This window comes from Kogia breviceps, chromosome 1 (assembly GCF_026419965.1).
Source record: "Kogia breviceps isolate mKogBre1 chromosome 1, mKogBre1 haplotype 1, whole genome shotgun sequence".
In the NCBI taxonomy this organism is placed as follows: domain Eukaryota; kingdom Metazoa; phylum Chordata; class Mammalia; order Artiodactyla; family Physeteridae; genus Kogia; species Kogia breviceps.
The window spans coordinates 159,108,208-159,135,322 of NC_081310.1; the positions used below are offsets into that span (position 1 = coordinate 159,108,208).

The 27,115-nt window shown below is 34.6% G+C and overlaps 1 protein-coding gene across 2 annotated transcripts in view; it reads left to right on the top strand.

The window, feature by feature from the left end:
• Positions 1–27,115, top strand: part of NRDC (nardilysin convertase) — an 89,586-nt gene that overhangs the window by 45,058 nt on the left and 17,413 nt on the right. For both annotated transcript variants that reach the window (XM_059064008.2, XM_059063988.2), the window contains 12 exons: positions 3,478–3,573; positions 4,613–4,735; positions 6,949–7,006; positions 8,738–8,811; positions 10,191–10,260; positions 12,628–12,705; positions 14,245–14,365; positions 14,451–14,509; positions 14,773–14,827; positions 22,997–23,101; positions 24,653–24,776; positions 25,300–25,386. In XM_059064008.2, the coding sequence (XP_058919991.1) occupies positions 3,478–3,573; positions 4,613–4,735; positions 6,949–7,006; positions 8,738–8,811; positions 10,191–10,260; positions 12,628–12,705; positions 14,245–14,365; positions 14,451–14,509; positions 14,773–14,827; positions 22,997–23,101; positions 24,653–24,776; positions 25,300–25,386 (1,050 nt within the window). The remainder of the gene's footprint in view (positions 1–3,477; positions 3,574–4,612; positions 4,736–6,948; positions 7,007–8,737; positions 8,812–10,190; positions 10,261–12,627; positions 12,706–14,244; positions 14,366–14,450; positions 14,510–14,772; positions 14,828–22,996; positions 23,102–24,652; positions 24,777–25,299; positions 25,387–27,115) is intronic.

The window sequence follows — 27,115 nt, forward strand, 5'->3', positions numbered from 1 at the left end:
AGGGAAGCCCTTAAATTTTAACTGGTGTAATAAACTAGTATTCATTAGCCAGTTTTTTTTTTTTTTAGCATACTGTTTATGATATATTATTCTTCTCTTATTTGCATTTATAAGACATCAGAAAATTATAAATAAGATAAGAGCTAAGTTTAGATTCTGTGAACATACAACAAGATCATTTGGAGACTCAATATTTATACATTGATAGATATTGATATTTATTGTGAACACAGCATAAATTTATTTTGGCTAAAACCACAAAATGTTTAACAGTTTTACATGTTAATGTGTATAGTATGCAGACCATTAAGAGTTAACAGCTCTAGGCCAGGTCTAAGTCAGTATTATATTCACACATCTTAGCTTTTCTTTTTTCCAAAATCAATATCTGCAAATAATGAGATCTGTTTTTGAAAGCTCAATAATCAGATGTTATTTTCTTCTATTCAGATGTGATAGTCTTTATTCTATCATTGTCATCTCATTCTCATGTTTTTGGTTGCCTGCATGGTTGGATGGCCCATTCAGTGTGAGAGGAGTTGAAAGGAAGTTCAGCTATCCTGGTAGATTCATCTTTTCATTTTCTTTTTCCTTTATTCCTCTCCACCTGCTTATGGAAGAGATTCTTTCCTGAGTTTTTAATTTATCATCTTGTTTTACCTTCATTACTTTATCACCGTGCCCTGCATCGACAATCTGTGTTGGTCTAATCTTTCAGTGGAGTGGTTATACACACAAATTTATAAGCATTTATTTGCACAATGCAGATGGTCTGTTCAGTGTTTTATAATTTTCTTGAATACATTTAATCACAGAAGCTCATACATGTCCACAAGGTAGGTTTTAAAATGGGATTAACTTATTGCTAAAAGAAGATTATAGAGAAAAAAAATTATTCTAAATGATTAGCTCTTTATTTTAATGATTGTTCATACTTTTACATAAGCATGTTTAATTGCTTGCATATTGTACCTTAGTAATTGAGACTGAGGATATGTCCAAAGCCTTCTTTTATATAATCAAGTGGTTGAGTGTGTTCCCTAAGTGTTCAGTATTTATACTCTATTTTTATCAGTTGTAGGAGGTACTAAATCACTTTTTGTAGGTATGTTTATATGTCTACTCCATTAGTTTTCTGTTGCTGCTGTAACAAATTACCAGAAACTCAGGCTTAAAATAACAACAGATTTATTTTCTTAAACTTTTGGAGGTCAGAAGTCTAAAATATTTCCTTAGGGCTGCATTCCTTTTGGAGCCTCCAAGGGAGAATCTGTTTCCTTGCCTTTTCCACCTTCTAGATACCACCTACTTTCCTAGACTATGGCTCCTTTCACTATCTGAAGAGCCATGGGTGTAGAATCTTCTTTGCTATCTGACTTCTGCTTCTGTCTGTATATCTTCTGTCTTTGATCCTCTTACCTCTCTCCTTGAAGGACCCTATGATTACATAGGGACCCAGATAATCCAGGATAATCTCCCCTTCTCAAGATCCTTAATCACACTGCAAAGTTCCTTTTACCACATAAGGTAACACATTCACAGGTTTTGAAGATTAAGATGTGGCCATCTTTGGGAGCCATTATTCAGCCTGTCACCTTAATAATGGAATTGTTTCTTCTGTGTTAGAGCCATATCTTCATAATTTTTACAGAGATTTAAAAAATTTACTCTGTTGAAGCTATGTATATATTGTTTTACTACATATGTTTTCCAGGTATGGAAATTATAAATGTATATATTTTTTATTGTCTCATCTTTGATTTAGACTTCATGGCTTATGACTGAAGTATTTTATTGAATATACTTTTGCTTCTTTCCATCTCTTCTGTCACTACTTTAGTTTCCACTCTCTTTACCAAGTATAACAGTTATGGCCTCTAATCAGTTTCCCTGTCTATACTTTTGCTTCCACATTTACAACCAGAATGAATTTACTGAAGTCCAGATCTGATAATGTTACTCTCCTTATTAAACGTTTGTAATGCATTACCATTACTCCTATGATGAAAAAAAATAGCTAACATTTATTGAGCACTTATTATGTGCATTGTTATGATTATTACCTCCATTATCCTTATTTGACATACAGTGAAACTGAGGCTTAGAAGTGCTCTTTCAAAAATTGTTTCTTATCTCTTCAGCCTGATATCTTGCCTCTGCTTTGATTCTGAACCTTCTACCTCCAGCAGCTAGTTTTAGTAGTACCTGCTGCATGATGTTCAGTAAATATTTGTTGAAGGAATATATCTTATTTAATTCTTATAAGAATCCTGTGAGCTAGGTACTTGTAACTCCATTCTATAGATGAGAAATAGAATCAGGGAAGTTAGATAACTTTCTCAAGGTTGTATAGCTTAGTAAATGGCAGAACTTGGATTCTAGCCAAGATACTTCTGACTTCAAAGTGATTGTTTTTAACCATTAATACTTTATTACCAACATAGTTGGCTTTGGAGGAGATTTAAACAATATATATGACAAAGTTCCCAGACAATAAGGAGTTTGATTTAACATTTTCTTGGCATTTTCATCAGTAAGATCTTGGACATAGCATCTGTTGACTGAAAAAAAAATGTACAACCTGAAAGTTGAGAGTTATGTTTTATTTGGAGGATTTTCTGAGGACTTCAAGCCTGGGACACAACATATCAGATAACGCTGAGAAAACTGTTCCAAAGAGGCAAGGTGGGGAGCTAGGATATATAGGATTTTTTTTAAACAAAAGACCAGGTTGTCAGAACATCAGAAGATTACTATTAATAAAAGAAACCGAGATATCTCAAGTTAAGGAATTCAGCGCTTTTCTTTTTTAGTGGTACGCGGGCCTCTCACCCTGTGGCCTCTCCAGTTGCGGAGCGCAGGCTTCGGACGCGCAGGCTCAGCGGCCATGGCTCACGGGCCCAGCCACTCCGCAGCATGTGGGATCCTCTCGGACCAGGGCATGAACCCCGTGTCCTCTGCATTGGCAGGCGGACTCTCAACCACTGCGCCACCAGGGAAGCCCGCGCTTTTCTATGTATGGGAAAATGCAAGAGTCTGGGCTCACTGAAATCATTCCTTTGATAGGCACCGCAGCTATCTGGGTCCAGTATCCTATGTTTTCTCATTCTGAGCTTCCTGAGGGCGCACAATCCCTGTGGCTGTAATGTGATGGCTTGATGGCTGCAACATCTTTTGTTTACTGATATGGCAGGCAATACTTTAGTTCTCACAATAATAACCTTCAGATTATTAACTGCCTGTTTCATTTGAAAATAAGGGAAAATCTCTAGAAAGGTGAATTGAAAGTTAGAGAATGTGTTAAGTCATAGAATTTGTCCTAGATCATTGATTTCCCTGCTTCAGTCTTACTACACTTTATTCATAAAATTAATTTTTGTTACTTCCTTACTTTCAGTTCTTTAAGCTTGAATTTCCAGATAACAAAGCAAGATACTGAATTTCATTTTATTAAAAGTGTTTCCTTAAAACTGACAGAATATCAACTTGCAAGACCCTCTGATGCAAACAGAAAGGAAATGTTGTTTGGAAGCCTTGCTAGACCTGGACATCCTATGGGGAAATTTTTTTGGGGTAAGATACTAAATACTTCATCTTATTTCATGTTTTCTAGTTAAGGAAGATTGAGAGTATGAAAAGTTTATAAAGAATGGAAAGTTATAAAGGTAGGGTAGCTAGGTACCTTTTACCTTTCAGGGTAGGTAGGAAGCTTTTCAAATAGAAAGTAGTTCAGCATGCCTATATTTGGTTCTTTAACATTGGATATATGAGGAATAGCACCTAACATTTTGTGAATGTTTTCTGGGTGCCAGATGCTCTGCTAACACTACATGAATTATCCCATTCAATCACCATAACAATGTTATGAGCTTGGTACCATTATAATCTCCATTTAAAGATAAAGAAACAGGCTCAGAGAAGTTAATTTTCTTAAATATGATAGTGTTGGATGTGGGATTTGAACCTCTGTTTATCTGGTTATAAAGTGTGTGCTTTTCCCTAACCTGACATTTCCAATTATCAACAGAGATTCAGCAGTAATTTCTCTAGTAGTTTTTGAGCTGTGACCTAATTTTGTTTAATTGTTAAGCTGTTCAAATGGTATCTGGTTTTTCATAATGGCTTTTTCTTAGTGTTAGAATTCAGTTATTATAGCCTTATATTAATCCTCTTGACCACAAAGTAGAATCTGGAATGAGTTGATCTAAATGGTACTTCATTCAAAGGATGATTTGCTTGTTTGCTTGTTTGTACAGTTATATACACTTTGTATGTCATCCTTGCTTTATGTGGTTTATTTTTAAGAATTATACAGAATATTACTAAAATAATTATGAGATAAAACCTAATAGTAGACTAATTATTAAGAAAGAAAGCTTAAGGCAATTACTGTTGTTAAAGTATTGCCTACTAGAGATTTATTCCTTATGTGTTAAAATATACTTTGTAATTGTTTCTTGTGAATTTTTATCTTATTATTATTATACACTTTCAATATTTTGAGTCACTTGGTTTATTTCATTAGTTAAATATAGTAGCAAAGGATGCATTGTCAGTGTGGAGACTTTTAATAAACTTAGTTATTTCTATAATCTTTTCCATCTTTTTATAGGAAATGCTGAGACTCTCAAACATGAACCAAAAAGAAATAATATTGATACACATGCTAGATTGAGAGAATTCTGGATGCGTTACTATTCTGCTCATTACATGACTTTAGTGGTTCAATCCAAAGGTAATATTGTCTACTATGGCCCTTAGATTTATTTGGAAGTAGTGCTTTCTTAGGATTTGTCTGTCGTATCAGTGTTGCAGTGCACTGTTAATTTACAATACTTTAGTGCTTGATCCTAATATGAACTAAAGAAAATCAGAATTCGAAGAGGCAAAGCTCAGGGAAGCACACAGAATCATCTGATTCTCAGGCAAATGTTTTTTCTTTTATAGACATAGGTCTTAACTCCAGGCTAGTCTATGAGTGTATTAATGTACTGATTGATGACGAATTGTTTTTTCTTTTTTAATAAACTTATTTATTTATTTATTTATTTATTTTTGGCTGTGTTGGGTCTTCGTTGCTGCGTGCAGGCTTTCTCTGGTTGCGGAGAGTGGGGGTGATTCTTTGTTGCACTTTGCAGGCTTCTAATTGCAATGGCTTCTCTTTCTTGCGGAGCATGGGCTCTAGGTGCATGGGCTTCAGTGGGCTCAGTAGTTGTGGCACATGGGCTTAGTTGCTCCGCAGCATGTGGGATCTTCCCAGACCAGGGCTCGAACCCGTGTCCCCTGCATTGGTAGGCAGACTCTTAACCACTGCACCACCAGGGAAGTCCCATGAATTGGTCTTTTAAGCCACATTTGTCTGCTGCCTCTGTTATCTCTGGTTTTGCATTTAATCTGTATTAATCATAAACTCTTAATGGGCACAGTGTTTGTCTTTTCATCCTTACATAGGGTTCAGTAAAATGGCATGATTAATTGAAGTCTGTCATGGTGACGCTAGCAGAAGTATCTTAAATGTAATAGTACTGGTCAATACCTCTACTCTTTTCCTTCTTTTATCATTACTGAAAGTAATGTTGTGTCAACTTTTCTCATTAAAGAAATCATAGTACCTTTCTTTTGTTTTCTTTATATTTTAATCTCCTTAGGCTGTTTTTCAAAGTCAGTCATTTGCTGAACTGTTCATTTTGATATATCAACACCTTATAGTTTATATATTTCTTTTTGAAAAACTAATCTTCTCACCCTAATGTGATTCTCCTTTTTATAAAATTTTGCTCTCTCATTGTCAAAATTAAGATCAGAGCTGACTTGGCACTTAGTTATAAAATATTTTTGTGTTTAGAATCAAAATTAGTCAACTAAAGTTAACTTGAACATAAAGTTACAGATATGGTATGGCATTCAAACTACAAATGTACTTCTAGATTCCTTTTACAGCATTTATTAAAATAGGCAATTCTATATTTGGTATGTAATATTAATTTGCAATTTTTAATTAATTTTTGTTTTCAAATCTGTCATGAACATGCATTTTTCTTCAACTAGGTATTGATTCTTTTTCATTCTCTTCTTCGGTGATAACAAATATGAGCATATTAATGCTTGTTGCAGATTTCTAAAATAAGCCCCACGTGTTTGATTAGAAAACCTTGTCCAATCTAGAGTCAGTTGATTTCGGAGCTTCAGCATTTATTATATCATTTAAGAGTTAAATATCAGTATAAATAGTATAGAGTAAATTCAGAACTTGATTAGTCTAATTTGCATCTTGTATTTATATACTGGGGCATCTCTTTTGAGAATTAGTGAAAGTCATGTAGCTGGTGAAACTAACATATACTATCCAGTGATGGTAATGAGTCACTGGGATAAAGCTAAAAGGTTTCCTTTTTCATTTAGATCTCCTATTTTACTAGAAATTTCAGAAGAATTTCTTATGAAATATAAGAAAATAATCAAAAGAAGATAGAAATCATATCAGCCTAAGAAGACATATACTAAAACCACAGCAAGTGTAAATTAATGTAAAGTAAATGGAGTGTAATAGTACTGATGAGCTGCTGAGAAGGGTAGTGTAGGTTAGTTAAGAGGAGGTAAGTTCCTAGAGGAGGTAAGTTTTGGAATGGGGTAGGAGGATGATTGATGTATTTTTATCTCTTGGTCCTTCATCTAGCCTAATGATAAACAAAAACTTTTTTTTCTACTTGTGTGTTTTTTCTAACTTCGCCAGGGAGAAAGAATAAAGGATTCTTAACAAAATTATATGTGTCTCAAGGTTTTCTTAAATATTATTTTTTCCTATTACTGATTAAGGAGTGGCAAGTGATGCCCAAATTAAAGTATTCCTTTGTTTTATAGCTAAAGATCTGTGAGAAATATAATTACATTTCTACCTTTAATAACAACACTGCCTTTCCCTGTCTCCTTCCTGCCCTCTCCATGAAGAAACACTGGATACTTTAGAAAAGTGGGTGACTGAAATCTTCTCTCAGATACCAAACAAGTAAGACATTTATTTTCATAAATCATACACCTATAGAGTTAAAAAGGCCATATCTTCTGGTATGAATCCCAGAGGTTTTTGCTTTTAGTTTATTTTTTTAAAAACAGGTGATTATGTTAAGAACTAAAGTAGTTCAGTAAGATTGCACAGCCTTTGAGTGGGAAAACTAAGATAACCAAAGTTTCCATAGTTTCTGTAGTTCAGAACTTATAAGCTTGTAAACTTATAGTAAGCAGTAACTCTGAAGAATTTGTGCCTCCTTTTACATTTATTCAGAGCTTTTCTGTTACTGTGTACAGTGCTTGAAATTATGATATGAAAGCAAATATTGTATTGAGAGGTAGCATATACACATACATATCCCCTGCCTCAGAACAAATTAAATTCTGAAGGTTTGTTTTTTAAGTCAGTTTGGAACTTGGAATACTTCTTCCCCATAAGCGAAATAATCTTGTAGTTGATGACTGACTTTACATATTGCCTGAAAAGCCTATTGCATATATTATAGTTGAATCAAATTGCCTTTTATTAGAAATTGGATGTAGGGTTCTAGTTCAGAAAGCTACTATTTTTTTGTCCACCTCAAATTCATCAAAATAATACAAGTATTTAAAAGATAATTTATTGTTACATTTTTTGTTATAAAGAATACAGAAAATTTAATTCTCAAACAAAGTGTCTCTTCCCACTCTTAGCAGTTTGCTTTTTAGTAAACTAAATGAAATCAGATTATTTTTTCTTGCATCAGGTGAGTAAGCTAGACTCTTTCCAGTTCTTCATTCCAAGACAATTTGTTTTAAATTTATGAAAGAAAAATTAGCTTTAAAAATGTTGGAATAATTTGTAATAACAACAGATTGGTTATTATTATCTTGGCTTTATGTAAACTTTTGTTGATAATTAGCAATACTTTCAAGTATGCTAATTAAGATAATGAAAGCCATGCCAGAGTTATGGAGTTGTTTAATTTGTTTTTGTTTGTTTTGATAAGAAATGAGTATTAGCTATGGAAATGTCAAATGGCAGTTTGAAATGTGTTTCACTGTGAAACTTTACTAATAAAATCAGAGGTATATTGAATAGAGGGATTCATTAGGTCTTGTCAATCAATTCCTAATAAGAACTTTAAATTAAAAAAAATGCTTTTACATATTATTCACTAAGAAGTTTGGTTCCTTAATCAGACAGGTTAAAAAGTGTTGTAGGTAATTAATACTGATTCATACTGACCATATTTTAGAAGAAATATTAGTTACAATATATTCAACCAGGTGGGAAGCCTCTAGAAGGAAGAGTCCAAGTTTTTCAAATACCACAGTGCCTAATATTGTACTTTATACATAAGAATCTCTCCATGTATATTTCTTGGATTAAAAAAATATCTCTAGTGTAAGTTTTCTTTGTGAAATGGCTTTGTATTAAGAGGAGAACTGAAGTTGAATGGGGCTGATAGAGACAGTAAATATTGGGAGGAGAGGTCCCTTCAATTCATTGTTTTCTGTCTCCTGTGAGTTTTAAAAGTATTTGAGTTATTGGGGCTGAGGTTAAGAATAGTTTGTGTAGTTCAGGATTTTGTGGCTTTGTTGCCATCTATTCGCTTATGCCTAGAATGCTTTTCAGCCTGGAGTATGTAGAATGGACTATAAAAACCTATCAGTTTAGGCATCCCTAAAGATACTGCTTATAAAGGCTTTTGCCAATTAAATTTTAATGTATTTGTTTTATTTTCAGTGGGTTACCCAAACCAAACTTTGGCCATTTAACGGATCCATTTGACACACCAGCATTTAACAAACTTTATAGAGGTTCGTGAACCAAAGGTTTAAAACTATTTGAAATAACTTTAGCACATTCTCTAAAACTTAACTGAGGCTGCCAATTTTCTTTGAAAATGAGAATACAACAGAAAGTACAGCTGGATTGGAAAGGGAGTAGACAGTGGAAATCCAACTAGTGACAGATAGCAGGCCACTAACTAGTAGCAGTTTCATTGGTTTGGCACCTTAATGCTACTTGAGTCTGTTTCATGCTTTCTCCCTATTTTCTTCTTGTTCCTTTTTGTTCTTGGTTTTTTGTTTCTTTCCTATTTTGTTTTTATCTATATTCTGCTCTTTTTTGCCTTTAAAAGAGAAAAATAGAGGATGGGAAAACACTTTGGAAATAATTTCCTTTTATCTTCATTATAAAACCAATTTTTGTTAAATGAAGGCAAATTTAGTGTAAAAAAAAATGGGTGGGGGGAGTCACCCTTAAATCTTACCATCCAGAGAAGTGGTTTTGGCAGATTTCCTTTTGAGTTTCTGTAGGTATATTTTCTTAATGTAGTTGAGATTATAAAGTATATACACTCTATCTCTTGCTTATTTCATTTAATATTATATTTGTAATAACTGCCCAATGAGCCATCACATGGTTATGCTATAACTTACTTAACAGTTTGCCCATAGTGAATATTGCAGAAACATTCCTAATTCACCATTTCTCTTTCTTTGCTCTTTTTATCATGGCAGATTTTTTTCTTTCTCCTAATTGCCTAGTTATTCCCTTCTTCTCCCTCACCGCATTGCCAATCTCTTTTCTCTTCCCTTTCTCTGACCAATGACTTTTGTCGCACTCTTTATCTGCTGCTGGCTCCATTTTATCTAAGCTGACCCTCCCAGAGACAACTTATTTGGTTGTATTCTTCCTGGCTGTAGATTATCTCTTCAAAGAACCATAGAAGAATGGGAAGCACTGGGAAGAATCTTAGAGTTACTTCAGCCTACCCCACTCATCATACCATAACAGATTCAGAATGAGTTAAATGCAAGTGATTTTCTCAAGGTCGTATAAACACAGATAGCAAAATAGTAGTAGGGCTGGATTTCAGCCATGGGTCTCCTGACTCCTAGTCCTGTACCTGTTCTTGCAAGAAGGGATCCATCTTTAGGGGCTTGCCTGTTTTCATAGTTCTTTTATCCATGGCTTCTCTATCTGTGAAACCAAATTGAAAAGAAATTTACAAAAATTGCATTATTCAAATTGGAAAATTGGCAACTTGAAATAATAATTGCATTATATTTAACTTTCCCATGCTTATTGGAGGATGAAATATATTGAATTTAAAAATATTTCATGTAACATAGTATATATAAGTTATAGAGAAACACTTATATCTGTTCTTCTGAAAAATATTTTTGTTCAGTTGTTCCAATCAGAAAAATTCATGCTCTGACCATCACATGGGCACTTCCTCCTCAACAGCAACATTACAGGTAAGAGTTCAAAGGCAAATTTACTCCACTAGATACTGAGTGAGAATCATATTTTAAAAGCATACTAAATGGTTTAAATTTGGGCATTCCGGATTTATAAACACAGGTAACATGGTAAACTGGACCTCACTACTCCTTTTCTATATATTTTAATGTCTTCTTGCGTATAAAAGCTAGAGTTTTCTTATAATTAGTTGCCTTTCCTGAGTCTTTGAAGTTAAGTATCTTAGTGTGAATGCTAACTTTTGTAATTATTTTGTTTAGCACTTTGAGTACAAATATATGTTAGCTTATGATTTATTTGTCAGTGGTGGCCATTTAGTTTGATCTTGTCAAAAGTAAAGTTAAATAATTTTGAGCCTGAAATAAAACTACATAAATCTCAAGGACCTATCTGAGTTGGGAATGAGTTAGGTCAGATTTTTAGAAATTAGGAAAACACTTCAATTTATTTATATAATTATTTTACATGAGCAATATACATGGGCTAAGAAGTTCCTTAAAGATAAGGATCAGTCAATGGCTACAAATGCTTTTCTCATTAGAAATAAATGCTAATGAACTGATAAAAATTTAACTTAAGTTTCTAAAACTTACCAACAAAACAAACCCAAGAAGAGATACACACAAGCAGAAGGAAAGAAAAGTAATGTGTATTGCTTTAAGCTCAGTAAAAAATGCTTTTAACAATCAAGTCCCATGAAGTTAACAAGAATAGTATGCCTCCAGTGAGAAAGCAGAGAATGTGCGTATTGTCTACTTGCTTTTTTTAAGTGCAAGGATAATATAGGAAAAAGTAATGTCCATTGGTTGTATAGTTATGTTAGAGTATCCCAAAAAGTGTCAAAATGATTATATGCATATTTAAAAGTTTATTCCATTTGTCTTAAATTTTGATTATAAAAGTAATATGCTTGTAAAATGTTGAGGACAAAAGAGTATTAAGTAAAAAGTAAAGCTCTGCTTCTCCTCTGTCCTCAAAGATATGCCCAACATTAATAGTTCCATATATATCCTTCAGACATTAAAATAATGAATATAAAACATCATTTTTAATGGAAATGGAATTATACTATATATACCATTTTTCCATTTTTTGCATTTCTTGTTAATTAACAAAGCCTTGTTTATTTTCTGCCTGATTACGAAGGTAATTCATTGTAGAAATCTTGAAAACTACTGAAAAGTAGAAAAATGTCATCCATGATTCTGTTTCCCAAAGACTGTTACCATTTCTGTATGTTTTGATCCAGTTATTATTATTTTTTTAATGAACTGTATATTTGTTTTAACCTGATGTTTATCCCAATATGTGAACTTCCACTAAATTAGCTTTTGGGGGAACGATTTTTTTTTTTTTTTTTACAAAGAAGCAAGTGTTTCTCCCTCCAGAGTTACCAAATACAGTACAATTAGATTTGGTCACATGCAAATGTTATGTATTCAACTGGGTTCATTCTTTAACTGATTTGCTCCTCTATATCAGTTTTAGGATAGAGGTAATCTAAAATATGTCATTCATATTTTATGTTTTTTTTCAAATTCATATTTTAAACAGTGACTTTTAAGAGTTTACTGAGTATAATTCTGTAAACTGTTTAAAATTTAAGAATGTTTAGATTTCCTAGCTTGATTTTTCTGTATATTTTTGGTAGGAATATATTCCCCAAATTATAGTAGAAGCCAGTGGGAAAAGATGATGTGAATAACACATAAACAACTACTCAGACTATTGATGTATATTATTATATAAGATATTTTTTATACCTGTTATTGCATTTTCATGAAAAGCCTATGAGTAAGTAGTTAGGCAAGTAGAGAGAAAAAGAAAATAGAGTGAGTTTAAGTCTTTTGCTCAAGATCATGCACTTACTTAAAGGAATAGCTAAAACTACAAGCTAGATTTTCTGACCCATAAAGCAACACATTTCAGTTTACCACAGAGCCTGATGCAATGCCGAAAGCTTTTAAGGATACAGAATGATTCATATCTGCATCAGATTCTAAAATAATAAGGAATCTATATTATTTCTATTTTGGGTGAAAAAATAATGAAAGATTTTACCATGAAAAGAAGTAAGATTGGTATCCAAAAGAAAAAGTAGTATCCAAAAGAATTCTTAAATTTTGGAATATTTGTACTCATTCAGTGATTTCAGATGAACAAGTTAAATTTCACCATGTTTTCTGTTTTTATCTCGCTGCTGTCAAATTAATTATAGTTTCATATTTAATAGAATTTATGTGAAAATAAGTTTGTAATCACATTCTCAAATATCAGTCTCAGAAGTAAGATTTTCTAAAGTAAAATTAAGGTATTTATACCTTAATTTTTAAAAATTTCTGACCTTAACTTTTTTTTTAAAGGGTGAAGCCGCTTCATTATATCTCTTGGCTGGTTGGACATGAAGGCAAAGGCAGCATTCTTTCTTACCTTAGAAAAAAGCAAGTATTTAATTAATAAGTATTTTCAGTGTAGCAATCTCTGAAAAATAATGGACAAATGTTATATAACCCATTCTTTTCTTTTTTTTCTTTGTCTGCCAGGAAGCGTAGATTCAAATCTAATAATTAAAGTCTCTTCATAACCTAGATTATTTTAATGGCCATATCATATTTGTATATTTCCTTGGAAGCCACCTTTTAGCCCATGTTGGAAGTATTATAGTTGTACACAAAATTTTTAAATTCATAAAGAGTCCAGAATTACATGAAAGTTTATCTCTAATCAAGAATTTGGATTTGAATAATAATGAAGTCAATTATTTAAATGCAGTGGATCTCCAGGCTTTCCCAACCCAGAAGGTGGACTTTAATGAAAACTTCATTGGGCAGATGAATCATATAAATATGGGGGACTGTGAACAGTATATGCAGCCATGTTAGTATGTTAGCCATGTTTCCTAAAGCATTTAAGCACTTGTTTAAGTTGCCTAGCCAAATAATAGAAATACAGCTTTAGAATCAGGACCAAAACACATTAAAGTAATTCCTTGCTTGATTTTTCTATACATTATTCAAGAATGGAAGGTAGACGAGAAATTTAAATAAGACTTTAAAACATTGATGTGTACTAGATTATTAAAAGAAAGCTGAGAGGGCAGGCTTATTAGAAAAAAAATGAATGACATTAAGTACCTATATGCCTTACACAATAAATGTAATATGATTTGAGATTTGCATAACCTTTTTACCTTACTGAACTTTATTAGAATTTCAAGTTTTTCATTCCGGCCTCCTCTCTCCTTATTTTAGACTTTCAGGATTATTCTAGTCAGGAGAAGATGCAGTCTTATTGCTTCTTTCCTAGATAACCTGTGCAGGTTAGCTGATGGTCTCAAAGAGCCCACTTAACATTCTAAGTAGGGAAGTATCTGAAGTGTTTTTTAAGGCTTCTCTTGGGAGATGGTTCAAAACGGGATGCGAGAAATGCCTCCCAGGGGAATTCCCTGGCGGTCCAGTGGTTGGGACTCCGCGCTTTCACTGCTGAGGACCTGGGTTGAATCCCTTGTCAGGGAACTAAGATCCTGCAAGCCTAGCGGTGTGGCTAAAAAAAAAGAGAAAGAGAGAAATGCCTCCCAGCAAGCGTACTTTTACTATATTGTGAAGTATGAAGAACATACTTCACAATATATTAAAAGTATGCTTCGACAAAAAATTGCTATGTTCTCTTCGACAAAAAATTACTATGGCTTCATGAACCAGATAATGTTTTACTATGTTGTAATATTAGTGTTTCCATTAAAGAAGTAAATATGGCTTTTATTTCCTTCTGATCATTCCTGTATGCAGTACAATTCCTTAGGAGGCTTTGTACTTTTAAAAAATTTGTACTTTTAAACTTACTGTTGGAAAGCATGTTTGCTTCAAAGCCTGGGCTTCCCAAATTTTACATAGAAAGCCTACCTATTTTGTTAATTTGAAGTATTTGTAGACTATTAATCTCAAGATATTGACTGGATTAATTTTTTCTCCTAACTGTAGGTGCTGGGCTCTTGCACTATTTGGTGGAAATGGTGAGACAGGATTTGAGCAAAATTCTACTTACTCAGTGTTCAGCATTTCTATTACATTGACTGATGAAGGTTATGAACATTTCTATGAGGTAAATAAATAATAAAAATGGAGAGTTTTAAAAATTATATAGATATCACTTTATGCAAAAGTATAATTAGATGTTTCATTTTTAGGTTGCTCATACTGTCTTCCAGTATTTAAAAATGCTGCAGAAGCTAGGCCCAGAAAAAAGGTAATATATACTTATAAGAGCCAATCCTAATATGTTTTAGCCTTCAGGCTACCGACAGACATGCGTTAGTCCTGTCTTGGTGGTTTTCCAGGCATTTCTTGCTTAATTTCCTTTACTTGTTCCATATCTTTATTCCGCTACATGTGAATCTATGTTAAAGATTTAGGTTTACGTGGACAGTCTGTTTATTTTTGTACTTCTCTTTTCTTGCTGATGATTCTAATGAGAATTTAAATATGTCTTCTAATTTTCTTCTTTCACAGAATTTTTGAAGAGATTCAGAAAATTGCGGATAATGAATTTCATTACCAAGAACAGGTACTGGAAGTCAAATTCTTTTTGAATGTTATCTGTGACCAAGTTGAAACTGGTGTGGACATTGTTCCTCTTTTTGGGAGTGTCACTGGAGTTTTAATTCTGCCATTCTCTGTCATGTGAGTCTCAAGATGGCCTTGAGGTTTCTGAAAATTCACTCTTGTGTTTTTGAGTATTTAAGAGAATTAGGCAGATTGACACAGATAATGTTGTGTGACAATCATTCATCTATGTAGTCATTTCATATGTCTATCCCTTTAATCCCTTTGATAAACATTCATGGAAAGCTTGATATTTTGGGAATTCAAATATTGTGAAGATATTCTACAAGGTAATATGAAGTAATTACCATATATAATGTTAGAAATAGTGTGCTTTGTACTTTCAGGGTAAGGAAAGCATTTGCTTTGACTGGAATAGGACAGGGAAGCCTTCATGGATGTAGTAAATTTGAATTGAGTTCAGTATTAAAAAATGGATAAGGTTTAGATATTCTAAGCAATGGGAAGCACATAAGTAGGAACTCTGGGATATTATGAAAAAGTGAATTATCTTACATGTCTGTGGCATAGGGTATATGAAAGCAAAGTTGAAAGGTAAGGAGTTTAGAGCAGGGTTTTTTAAAAACCCTTTTTGTGCCTCAGATCCCTTTGGAAATCTGTTGAATCCTATGGACCCTTCCCCAGAATATTATTTTACCTCTTCATCTTTTTAAACTCTCAGAAAAATTGCCCTAGTAGTACAGTGATCACTGGTATATCCCTCACCTAGATTTACCAGTTCTTAGTTCTTAATATTTTGCCATGTTTTCTTTCTCTCTCACGCCTCTTCTTATGTGTGTGTGTGTGTGTGTGTGTGTGTGTGTGTGTGTGTGTGTATTTTTTTGAGACTTAATTACAGATATCATGATACTTTACCTCTCAATATTTTTTAACATGTATCTGCTACAAACAAATGTGTTCTCTCGCATAACCTCACTAAAATTGTTGTGCTCAGGAATTTAACATTGAAACAATACTGTTAAATATTTATTATGCAGCCCATAGAATAGTGGGTTTTTTGTTTTGTTTTTTGTTTTTATTGAAGTATAGTTGATTTACAATATTGTGTTAGTTTCAGGTATACAGCAAAATGATTCAGTGATACATATGTGTATATTTTCAGATTATTTTCCAATATAGGTTATTACAAGATATTGAATATAGTTCCCTATGCTATATAGTAAATCCTTGCTGCTTACCTATTTTATGTATAGTAATTTGTATCTGTTAATCCCATACTCTTAATTTATCCCTCCCCCATCCCTTTCTCTTTGGTAACTATAAGTTTGTTTTCTATGTCTGTGAGGCTGTTTCTGTTTTGTATATAAATTTCATTTGTATTATTTTTTAGATTCCACATATAAATGATATAATAATATTTTTCTTTATCTGACTTGCTTAGTATGATACTCTCTAGGTCCATCCATGTTACTGCAAATGGCAATATTTTATTCTTTTTTATGGCTGAGTAATACTCCACTCTGTGTGTGTGTGTGTGTGTGTGTGTGTGTGTGTGTGTGTGTGTGTGTGTGTGTGTGTGTGTGTTTATCTCATATTTTCTTAAACCACTCATCTGTTAATGGGCACTTGGGTTGCTTCCATGTCTTGGCTATTGTAAATAGTGCTACTATGAACATTGGGGTGCATGTATCTTTTTAAATCAGAGTTTTCATCTATTCAGATATATGCCAAGGAGTGGGATTGCTGGATCATATGGTAGCTCTATTTTTAGTTTTTTTTAAGGAACCTCCATACTGTTTCTGTAATGGCTGCACTCTAGTGTACATTCCCAGCAACAGAGTAGGAGAGTTCCCTTTCATAGAATAGTGTTTTTAAATGCATAAGATAAAATACAGTAGGTTACAAAGGAATACTGAAAGAAAGACTCAAAATAGTAAAAATTAGTAATATGGGTCTCTGTATTGATATATTAAATAACAAAGTCTAATGGTAGATCTAATAATTATTACAATTTTAAGTAGCAATGAGTGTGCTATTTTTTTTTCCTTATTAGGCATCCATTTTATACACATCACTGTATACATGTCAATCCCAATCTCCCAGTTCATCACACCACCACCCCTCCACCCCTACCGCTTTCCCCCCATGGTGTCCATACGTTTGTTCTCTACTTCTGTGTCTCAATTTCTACTCTGCAAACCGGTTCATCTGTATCATATTCTAGGTTCCACATATATGCGTTAATATATGATATTTGTTTTTCTCTTTCTGACTTACTTCACTCTATATGATAGTCTCTAGATCCATCCACGTCTCTACAAATGACCCAATTTCATTCCTTTTTATGGCTGAGTAATATTCCATTGGGTATATGTACCACATCTTCTTTATCCATTCGTCTGTTGATGGGCATTTAGGTTGCCTCCATGACCTGGCTGTTGAAAATAGAGTTGCAGTGAACATTGTGATACATGACTCTTTTTGAATTATGGTTTTCTCTGGGTATTTGCCCAGTAGTGGGATTGCTGGGTCATATGGTAATTCTATTTTTAGTTTTTTTTTTTTTTGCAGTACGCGGGCCCCTCACTGCTGTGGCCTCTCCTGTTGCGGAGCACAGGCTCCAGACACACAGGCCCAGCGGCCATGGCTCACGGGCCCAGCCACTCCGCAGCATGTGGGATCCTTCCGGACTGGGGCATGAACCTGTGTCCCCTGCATTGGCAGGCGAACTCCCAACCACTTCGCCACCAGGGAAGCCCTATTTTTAGTTTTTTAAGGAACCTCTATACTGTTCTCCATAGTGGCTGTATCAATTTACATTCCCACCAACAGAGCAAGAGGGTTCCCTTTTCTCCACACCCTCTCCAGCATTTGTTGTTTGTAGATTTTCTGATGATACCCATTCTAACCGGTGTGAGGTGATACCTCATTGTAGTTTCGATTTGCATTTCTCTAACAAATAGTGATGTTGAGCAGCCTTTCATGTGCCTCTTGGCCATCTGTATGTCTTTGGAGAAATGTCTATCTAGGTCTTCTGCCCATTTTTGGATTGAGTTGTTTGTCATTTTTCCCTTGCTATTTTCAATAATTTTTCTTTGTCTTTAGTTTTTGCCAGTTTCATTATTATGTCTCTCGGTGTGTTTCTCCTTGGGTTTATCCTATATGGGACTCTCTGCACTTCCTGGACTTGGGTGGCTATTTCCTTTCCCATGTTAGGGAAATTTTCAACTATAATCTCTTCATATATTTTCTCATGTCCTTTCTCTCTCTCTCCTCTGGGACCCCTATAACACGAATGTTGTTGTGTTTAATGTTGTCCCAGAGGTCTCTTAGGCTGTCTTCATTTCTTTTCATTTTCTTTTCTTTATTCTGTTCCGCAGCAGTGAATTCCACCATTCTGTCTTCCAGGTCACTTATCCATTCTTCTGCCTCAGTTATTCTGCTATTGATTTCTTCTAGTGTATTTTTCATTTCAGTTATTGTATTGTTCATCTCTGTTTGTTTGTTCTTTAATTCTTCTAGATCTTTGTTAAACATTTCTTGCACCTTCTTGATCTTTTCCTCCATTCTTTTTCCGAGGTCCTGTATCATCTTCACTATCATTATTCTGAATTCTCTTTCTGGAAGATTGCCTATCTCCGTTTCATTTAGTTGTTTTTCTGGGGTTTTACCTTGTTCCTTCATCTGGTATATAGCCCTCTGCCTTTTCATCTTGTCTATCTTTCTGTGAATGTGGTTTTTGTTCCACAGGTTGCAGGATTGCAGTTCTTCTTGCTTCTGCTGTCTGCCCTCTGGTGGATTAGGCTATCTAAGAGGCTTGTGGAAGTTGCCTGACAGGAGGGACTGGTGGTGGGTAGAGCTGGCTGTTGCTCTGGTGGGCAGAGCTCAGTAAAACTTTAATCCACTTGTCTGCTGATGGGTTGGCCTGGGTTCCCTCCCTTTTGGTTGTTTGGCCTGAGGCAACCCAACACTGGAACCTAGCCGGGCTCTTTGGTGGGGCTAATGGTGGACCCTGGGAGTGCTCACACCAAGGAGTATTTCCCAGAACTTCTGCTGCCAGTGTCCTTGTCCCCACGGTGAGGCAGAGCCACCCACTGCCTCTGTAGGAGACCCTCCAACACTAGCAGGTAGGTGTGGTTCAGTCTCTATGGGGTCACTGCTCCTTCCCCTGGGTCCCGATGCGCACACTACTTTGTGTGTACTCTCCAAGAGTGGAGTTTCTGTTTCTCCCAGTCCTGTCGAAGTCCTGCAGTCAAATCCTGCTAGCCTTCAAAGTCTGATTCTCTAGGAATTCCTCCTCCCATTGCCAGACCCCCAGGTTGGGAAGCCTGACGTGGGGCTCCGAGCCTTCACTCCAGTGGGTGGACTTCTGTGGTATAAGTGTTCTCCGGTTTGTGAGTCACCCACCCAGCAGTTATGGGATTTGATTTTATTGTGATTGTGCCCCTCCTACCATTTCATTGTGGCTTCTCTTTTGTCTTTGGATGTGAGGTATCTTTTTTGGTGAGTTCCAGTGTCTTCCTGTCGATGATTGTTCAACAGTTAGCTGTGATTCCGGTGTTCTCTAAAGAGGGAGTGAGAGCACGTCCTTCTACTCCGCCATCTTCTGAGTGTGCTATTTTGAGATATCTGCAACAGCTATATTGTGATTTCTATTGGTTATAGTCATAGATGCTGATAATACTGCTGTGGTTTGTTGCCTGTATAGTCATAACTTAATAAAAATGCTAAGTTAGAGTTTAGTGAAAATAAATATGTAATTTCTTCCCAATCAAACTCATGCTTCCCGCCTTCCCTGAATTTGTCCACTGATATCTTGTGGGAGGTATCTGTAGGCCCTTGATTAAGAGCCCCCAATTTAGCACCAGTTCATAGAGCATCTTGAAATCTGCCTTTTTGGATCATTACCAGAGAGACAGATATCTACTATAATTTGAGAAGACTTAAGTACATTAGGACAAGGTCACAAAAACTATAAGCTTCCAGTGGCTGTTGATTCCTATACAGTCTGCTCTATATGCTTGAAGTCATTTGAAATTGAAATCTTATTCTATGAAACCAGAGAGCTACTGTGATTTATATTGGCCATTTGACGGTCCTGTAGGCACTTCTCTCTATAAATTGATTGATATGCATAGAACCCCCAAGTCCTGCCATCAACTTTAGCAGTACTGATTTTTTTTCAGTGTTCTTATCAACTGTGTGGCAACATGTGGGCCAGAACTGTGGCAGGGAAAGAGTAGGAGTAAGAATTGTGGACTACAACCATAACTAATACCCTTATTCCTTTTTGGGGGATTGGCTTTTTAGCATTAGCTGAGTTACATTTTCTTTCTGCCCTTCTAGTTTCTTAGCAAGACATTTCAAGATACCTTTTTTATATTATAGCTCGCCATTTTGTAGCTCATTTTTTTTTTTACCTTTAGCACAATATTCATGAATGCTTGTCTTGATTTTAAAACATGAGCCCAAAACATTTTAGACTAAAACCTAATCAGTACAAAGAACAAATCAGAAAGGTTCATATCTTTGTTTGAACTGCTGAATTTTAACTCAAGTAGCTCAGCTTATTTCAGCTTTTATATATTTCTGTTTTATTAACAAAGTTGACATATCTCCTCTTCAGACATTTTTGTCTTCATCAGTAAAGGCAAATAGGAATGCTTTTTCAGACTATTCAAGCCAGTCTTTTTTAATTAAGAAATTTAAAAATAATTTTTATTTCACATGGGAACTTGGACTCAATATATCTTATAAATCAGCTACTTGAACTAGAGAAAAGCTGTTTAAGTGTCTTTACACAGAGAAGCAGGAATAATGTAACAATAATGGAAGGCAGTGAGAGTTGTAGTAAGCAAAAAAATTAGAAGATAGATAATAACAAGTGTTGGAGATGTAGAGAAATTGGAACTCTCATACATTGTGGGTGGGAGTATAAAGTGGTACAGCTGCTTTGGAAAACAGTTTGACAGTTCCTTAAAAAGTTAAGCATAGAGATACCATGTAAGCCAGCAGTTCCACCTCTAGATATACACGCAAGAGAATTGAAAACCTATGTCCACACAAATAACTTGTACACTGGTGTTCACAGCAGCATTATTCATTATAGCCAAAAAGGGGAAACAATACAAATGTCCTTCAATGAATGAATGTAGAATTTGCATACTGTGGAATATTACTCAGCATAAAAAGTAATGAAGTACTGATTCATTCCACAACATGGATGAACCTTGAAGATATGCTAAGTGAAAGAAGCCAGACACAACAGGTCACATATTATATGATTCCATTTATCTGGATATGAAATATCCAGAATAGGTAAATCTATAGAGCCAGAACACAGATTGATGGTTGTTCAGTGGCTGGGGGTGTGGGTAACAGGGAGCAACTGCTTACTGGGTGTGGAAGTTTCCTTTTGGACTGATGAAAATATTCTGGAACTAGATAGAGGTGATGGTTGTACAACTTTATAAATATACTGAAAACCACTGAGTTATGTACTTTATTATATATTTTATTTTATTTTTAATTGTATACTTTAAAAGTGTGGATTTTATGGTATGTGAATTATATCTTAAAAAAAATTAAAGGATAGCATTTAAGTGTTTTCTTTTTCCTAGTACTTTGTCCATTGCCTTGGCACCAAAGATCTACTTTTAGCCAGGGTCCTGTTTTCTCATAGGAAATATTTTGAATCATTCAATTTTGTAGCAAGCTGAATAGAACAGTTAACTTACAAAAATAAGTGGCTGGTGAAGATAACTGGTTAAAAAATTTAGAACAGAGTAGAGGGAGTCATTTTAAACAATAATAGCACTTGAAAGAGTGGGAGATAAGTGAAATAGGCAAGGAAGATTAAGAGGTACAAACTTCCAGCTGTAAAATAAATGTCATGGGGATGTAATGTATAGCATAGGGAATATAGTCAATAATGCTGTAATAACTTTGTAAGGTGACAGATGGTAAATAGACTTGCTGTGGTGATCATTTTGTAATATATAAAAATATGGAATCACTATGTTGTACACCTAAAACTAATATAATGTTATAAGTCAATTACACTTCAAAAAAAAAAAGGTACCTTAACCTCCATACACACACACACACACACAGAATAGTAGCACTTTAGTGACTAATAAACTTGATTCAGGAATGTTTCCTGACGTGGAGCAAAAAAAGGTAACAATGAATCTTTCCATACTTTTTCCATATTCTATCTGAATGTGATAATGTAGTAGGTAGCATATACCTATGATCTCTAATTTGATGTATGCATGTCTCATTTCTCCTCCATGAATGTAGTAACCTTCACTTCTGTTCTGTCTTCTGTTAGATGAGAGAACAACCCAGATTGTCTAGGGAAGGACTGGGCAGTATGGTATTTTGGGAAAGAGTGTTCACTGCTATGTTAAGAGGCCCAAGCTCTAGTATCTACTCACCTATCACTTATTGGGTGATCTGGGGCAAGTCACTTAGTCAATCTGAGTACATTTCCTCATTGTAAAATGTAGGAATGGAGCCACTTGGTGTCTAAGGGACCTGTCAGTTTATAAGATTCTGTGCATTTGGGTGCTCAGTAAATATCAATACTTGAATTGGTTGCTTTCCTCTGGAAAAGTATTTCCATTTCATAGGTTAGTGAACTTTCTGTCATTATTTCAGTTTTAAATTGAGATAATATACTGATTAATTTAACCACGTATAGCAAGACTTATGTAATGACACATTTTGATTTCTGTTGATATATTGATTTTGATTCATGCTTACAAATCGTTTTTAGGTGATAGTGCTGTAGTGATAAAATGATGAAGACCCTGTCTTTAGGGACTTCATAGTCATGTGAAGCACTTGACATGTAAACAGACCTTTACAGTTCAGTGTTGTAATTTCTCTGATGAAGACGCTGTGATGTGATTAGAGCCTCGTGTGTTGTAGGGCTCAGTATGGGGGATTGGAGGGGTGTTAGGTTAAGCTACTTAAGGTAGTTCTCTGGCTAAATTTTTTTTAGAATTCTGAGCATCAGATCCTTAAGCTGCAGTTATATCTGGTTGTATCTGTTGGAAGCTTTTGGTTTCATTGTTAAAAAAAAGAGATAAGTATTTATATTTTGTGGCAAATTAAGGATAATAATGGAGAATTTCTGGTGTGAAATAATCTTACCTCTTTACAGACAGATCCAGTTGAGTATGTGGAAAACATGTGTGAAAACATGCAGCTGTACCCACTACAGGACTTTCTCACTGGAGATCAGCTTCTTTTTGAATACAAGCCAGAAGTAAGGAGGTTTCCATTTCTAAAATTTACTTTTAGAGAAAGAGGAGGGTGAGAAAGTACATAGAGGTACTTAAGAACTGTGGGAATGGAGGAATCTTGGTTATGTTTAGTCAAATTTTTTGTTTGTTTAAACAGAAGAAATATCAGTCGTTTTGTGGGTAATTTTTCCTGATTCTTGTATATGACTGTGGTTTAATATGAGGATAAAACCAAGTCCTCTTCTTAGGTACTATTCCCACTGTTTTTCAAGTGTTGAAATATCTGCTAACATAAAGTCATTTCTAAGAATTATGTGCTTTAGATGCTAATAAACATACTTGTTTAGCTTGCCTTTTAATTCTGTTGGACACCCTGGACAATTAAATTTTAATCATTTTGAGAATATGTACAAGAAAAATATGATTCCCTGAATTCAAAATATATGACTTAGGGATAATAAATATTACACATAAAAATAGTTGGTCAGGTCTTTCCTCCACTTGTCCTGGGAAATAAGTCATTTCGCTCCATATAGGGTAGCAGTTCTCAACCAGGGCTGATTTTGCCCCCATGGGATATTTGTCAATGCTTGGGTACATTTCAGTTGTCACAGCTGGAGAGTGCTCTTGGCATCTAGCGGGTAGAAGCCAGAGATGCTGGTAAACATTCTACAGTGCGGAAGATGGCACTCCACAACTAAGAATTATCTGGCCCAAAGTGTTAATAGTGCCAAGGTTGAGAGACTTTGATATAGGGTATTCTAAAACTACTGATTTTAAAGGGGATGGGGAAAGGTAAAGGAAGAAGCAGTAACCATACATTCTTGTCATTTCTCTAGGATGGTTGTGCCCAGGGGTCCAAGTATTTTTTTCTGAATCACTATTTGTTGTTTTTTTCTCAAAGAAATGGTGTTGAAGTGCTAGTTAGGGTTTCAAATCTAACCCACAAAAATCTTATGTTTAGTCCTTATCATAGCTGAAGGATTATTGAAGGAGGCCCTACATTGGGATCATTTTACTGATTCTTGTGTATGAGGTAGTATAATACATACCAGTTAAGAGCATAGTTTTTGGAATTATGAACAAACTTGGTTAGAACTCCACTTTTGCCACTTCTAGGTATGTTGTTCTGTGCAGATTATAAAATCTTTAACCTGAACAAGTTATTTAAACTTTAACCTCTGAGGCTGAGTGCTTTCTGTAAAATGGGTATACCTTACAGGGTTGTTTTTAGGATTAAATGAAATAACGTATGTTAAACACTACCTAGCACATAGTAAAAGCTTAGTAAATGGTAACTCTTTTCACTGCTAGTCCTCTTATTATGTAGGATTTGAGATGAGTGCTGTTTAAGCATTCTGAAGAAACATATTAGAAACAGCTGATAGACTAATGTAGTTTTGTAAATTAGGGTGTTCATGGACTATAGACAGTTTCATGAGCATAAAGATGCTAGGATCTTGGGGTGCCTAACATAATGTGGCTTTGCTTTTTTAATAGAGATGTATTAGGTTAAATTTATAATTGTTTCGTATGTGTCTCCCCACTCCCCCTTCACCCCTGCCCCCAATTAGGTCATTGCTGAAGCCCTTAATCAGCTAGTTCCTCAAAAGGCAAATCTTGTTCTACTGTCTGGTGCTAATGAGGGAAAATGTGACCTCAAGGAGAAATGGTTTGGGACTCAGTATAGTATGGAAGGTAAAATATTTTAAAATTGTCCTACATTTAGGTATATGATTCACCTGGGAAGTTTTATTCCTTAATAGTTTGTCTGATAATTCCTGTGGGAAAAACTGATGTATTTTTTTCAGTAGTTTACTTTGAAATGAAAATTATTTATACTACTTTGCAGAAAATTATTTTCTGCAATGTTTATATATATATTTATTAACTAGTGAGAAAATCCTATTGTATTGGTAGTTTGGGGGCAGAGTTTTGACTGTGTTTTAAAAAGTGCTCCTCCAACTTCAATGTGCATATGTATCACCTGGAGGTCTTATTAAAATACAGATTATGCACTTCTAACAAAGTTCCCAGATGGTAACAATGCTGCTGAGACTGCACATTGAGTAGCAGGAGTCTAGAAAGCCTGGATATGTCACTCACAGCTTTTCTCAGAAAAGAGAATTGATTTGTGAAGGCCAGTTGTTGACTGGTTTGTTATTAATAGAACTCTGAACATTTGTTCTTTATTGGATCAGTTTGTCTTTCATCTCTACAGATATTGAAAACTATTGGGCTGAACTGTGGAAGAGTAATTTTGAATTAAATCCAGATCTTCATCTTCCAGCTGAAAACAAGTACATAGGTCAGTAAAATAGCAATCATTATACATAATCCATCCATGTACTAATATTAAAACAAATAGCACCTCTGTAGTATGTTATATTTTACAAAGTATCATTTGAATTCATATTTGAGTTTCCCAGTTATCTCTGGGATAAGCATTACAGTTTTCTTACTTTTCCAAATGAGAAAACTGTGGCTCAAAAAAGCAAAGTGACTTGTCCTGGATCATTCAGTTGGTGAATGCAGGAAACAGGACTTAAACATAATCCTGAGACTTTTTCTTGTCTTTGATAGATGATCCTTTCATGTGAGTCTCTGTAGGAACTGCCATTATCTTGTCTAGTTGTTCTAGTGTTTTTCAAACTACAGGTTGCAACCCATTAGAGGGTTGTGAAATCAATGTAATGGGTTTTGAGGTCAGTGTAATGAGTTGTGAAAGCACTAAAAAAAATCAGAGCAGAAAATAGCAAAATGTTTCACTGAATAAAGAAAGGGTATTATTTTAAGAACTTTTGTTCTCGGTAGGTATATGTGTGTGTTATCTGTCTACTAGCTTGCAATGGAAAACAGTTCTAACTGTGAGAAAGTCACTGGTCTAGGACAAAGGTTACAGTTGTATATAACTAATTTTACTCAGAATACCATTTTTCCCAGCAATTCCATTCCTAGGTATATACCCCCAAAGAATTGAAAACAGGTATTCAACCAAATACATGTACATATACTTTCATAGCAGCATTATGCACAAAGCCAAAAGGTGGAAACAGCCAGTGTCCATAATGAATGAATGGATAAACAAATTATGGTATATACATGCAATGGAGTATTATTCTGTCATTAAAAGAAATGAAGTACTGATACATGCTACAACATGGATGAGCCTTGAAAACATTATGCTAAGTGAAAGAAGATAGACAGACACAAGGGGTCACATATTGTATGATTCCTTTTACATGAAATATCCAGAATAGGTAAATCCATAGACACAAAACTCAGATTGATGGTTGCCAGTGGCTGGGGGGAGTGGGTAATGGGGAGTGACTGCTTAATGGGTGTAGAGGTTTCCTTTGGGGCTGATGAAAATGTTTTGAAACTAGAAAGAAATGGTAGTTGCACAGCATTGTGAGTGTACTAAATTCCCCTGAATTGTTCACTTTAAAATGGTTAATTTTATGTTATATATGAATCTAACCTCAGGAAAAAAAATGCTTTTATTCAAAAAGTCTTGCATATTTTAGATAATTCAGTTCTGCATCTTGAACTTTAAGTATCTAAACAACCCATTTTTTTTTTTTTAATAAATATAGCCAGTACCTTTTTAAAATTCTTAAGTTAGCTATTTCACACCTGAGTGTTGATGAAACAATTTATGTTTCATTAACTTAAAGGACAAATTTGACGTTGTTTGAGCAGAACTATTTTGTTAACTTTTAAAAAGTCTGTAAGTTTGGTAAAAGACATTCTCATTCAAGAATGCATTCATTCATAAATTGGTTTATACAACTATTCTGACCAAAGGTCCCTTTCAGTTACAATTGTCTCTGAGAAAGAGAATGAAGCAGAATATGGAGAGATCAGAATCAACTCTTGGGAAATTACAGATCTTCAGAGTTCATTTAGTTTAAGGCCAAGAGGACTTTCTTTTTAGTATTGTTCTAATAATTTGTTGTATTTCAGCATTTGAATTTGACTTATGTTTGCCACAAAGAAGACTTCTGAAATCAAGAACAGATTGGTGGGAATCCTGT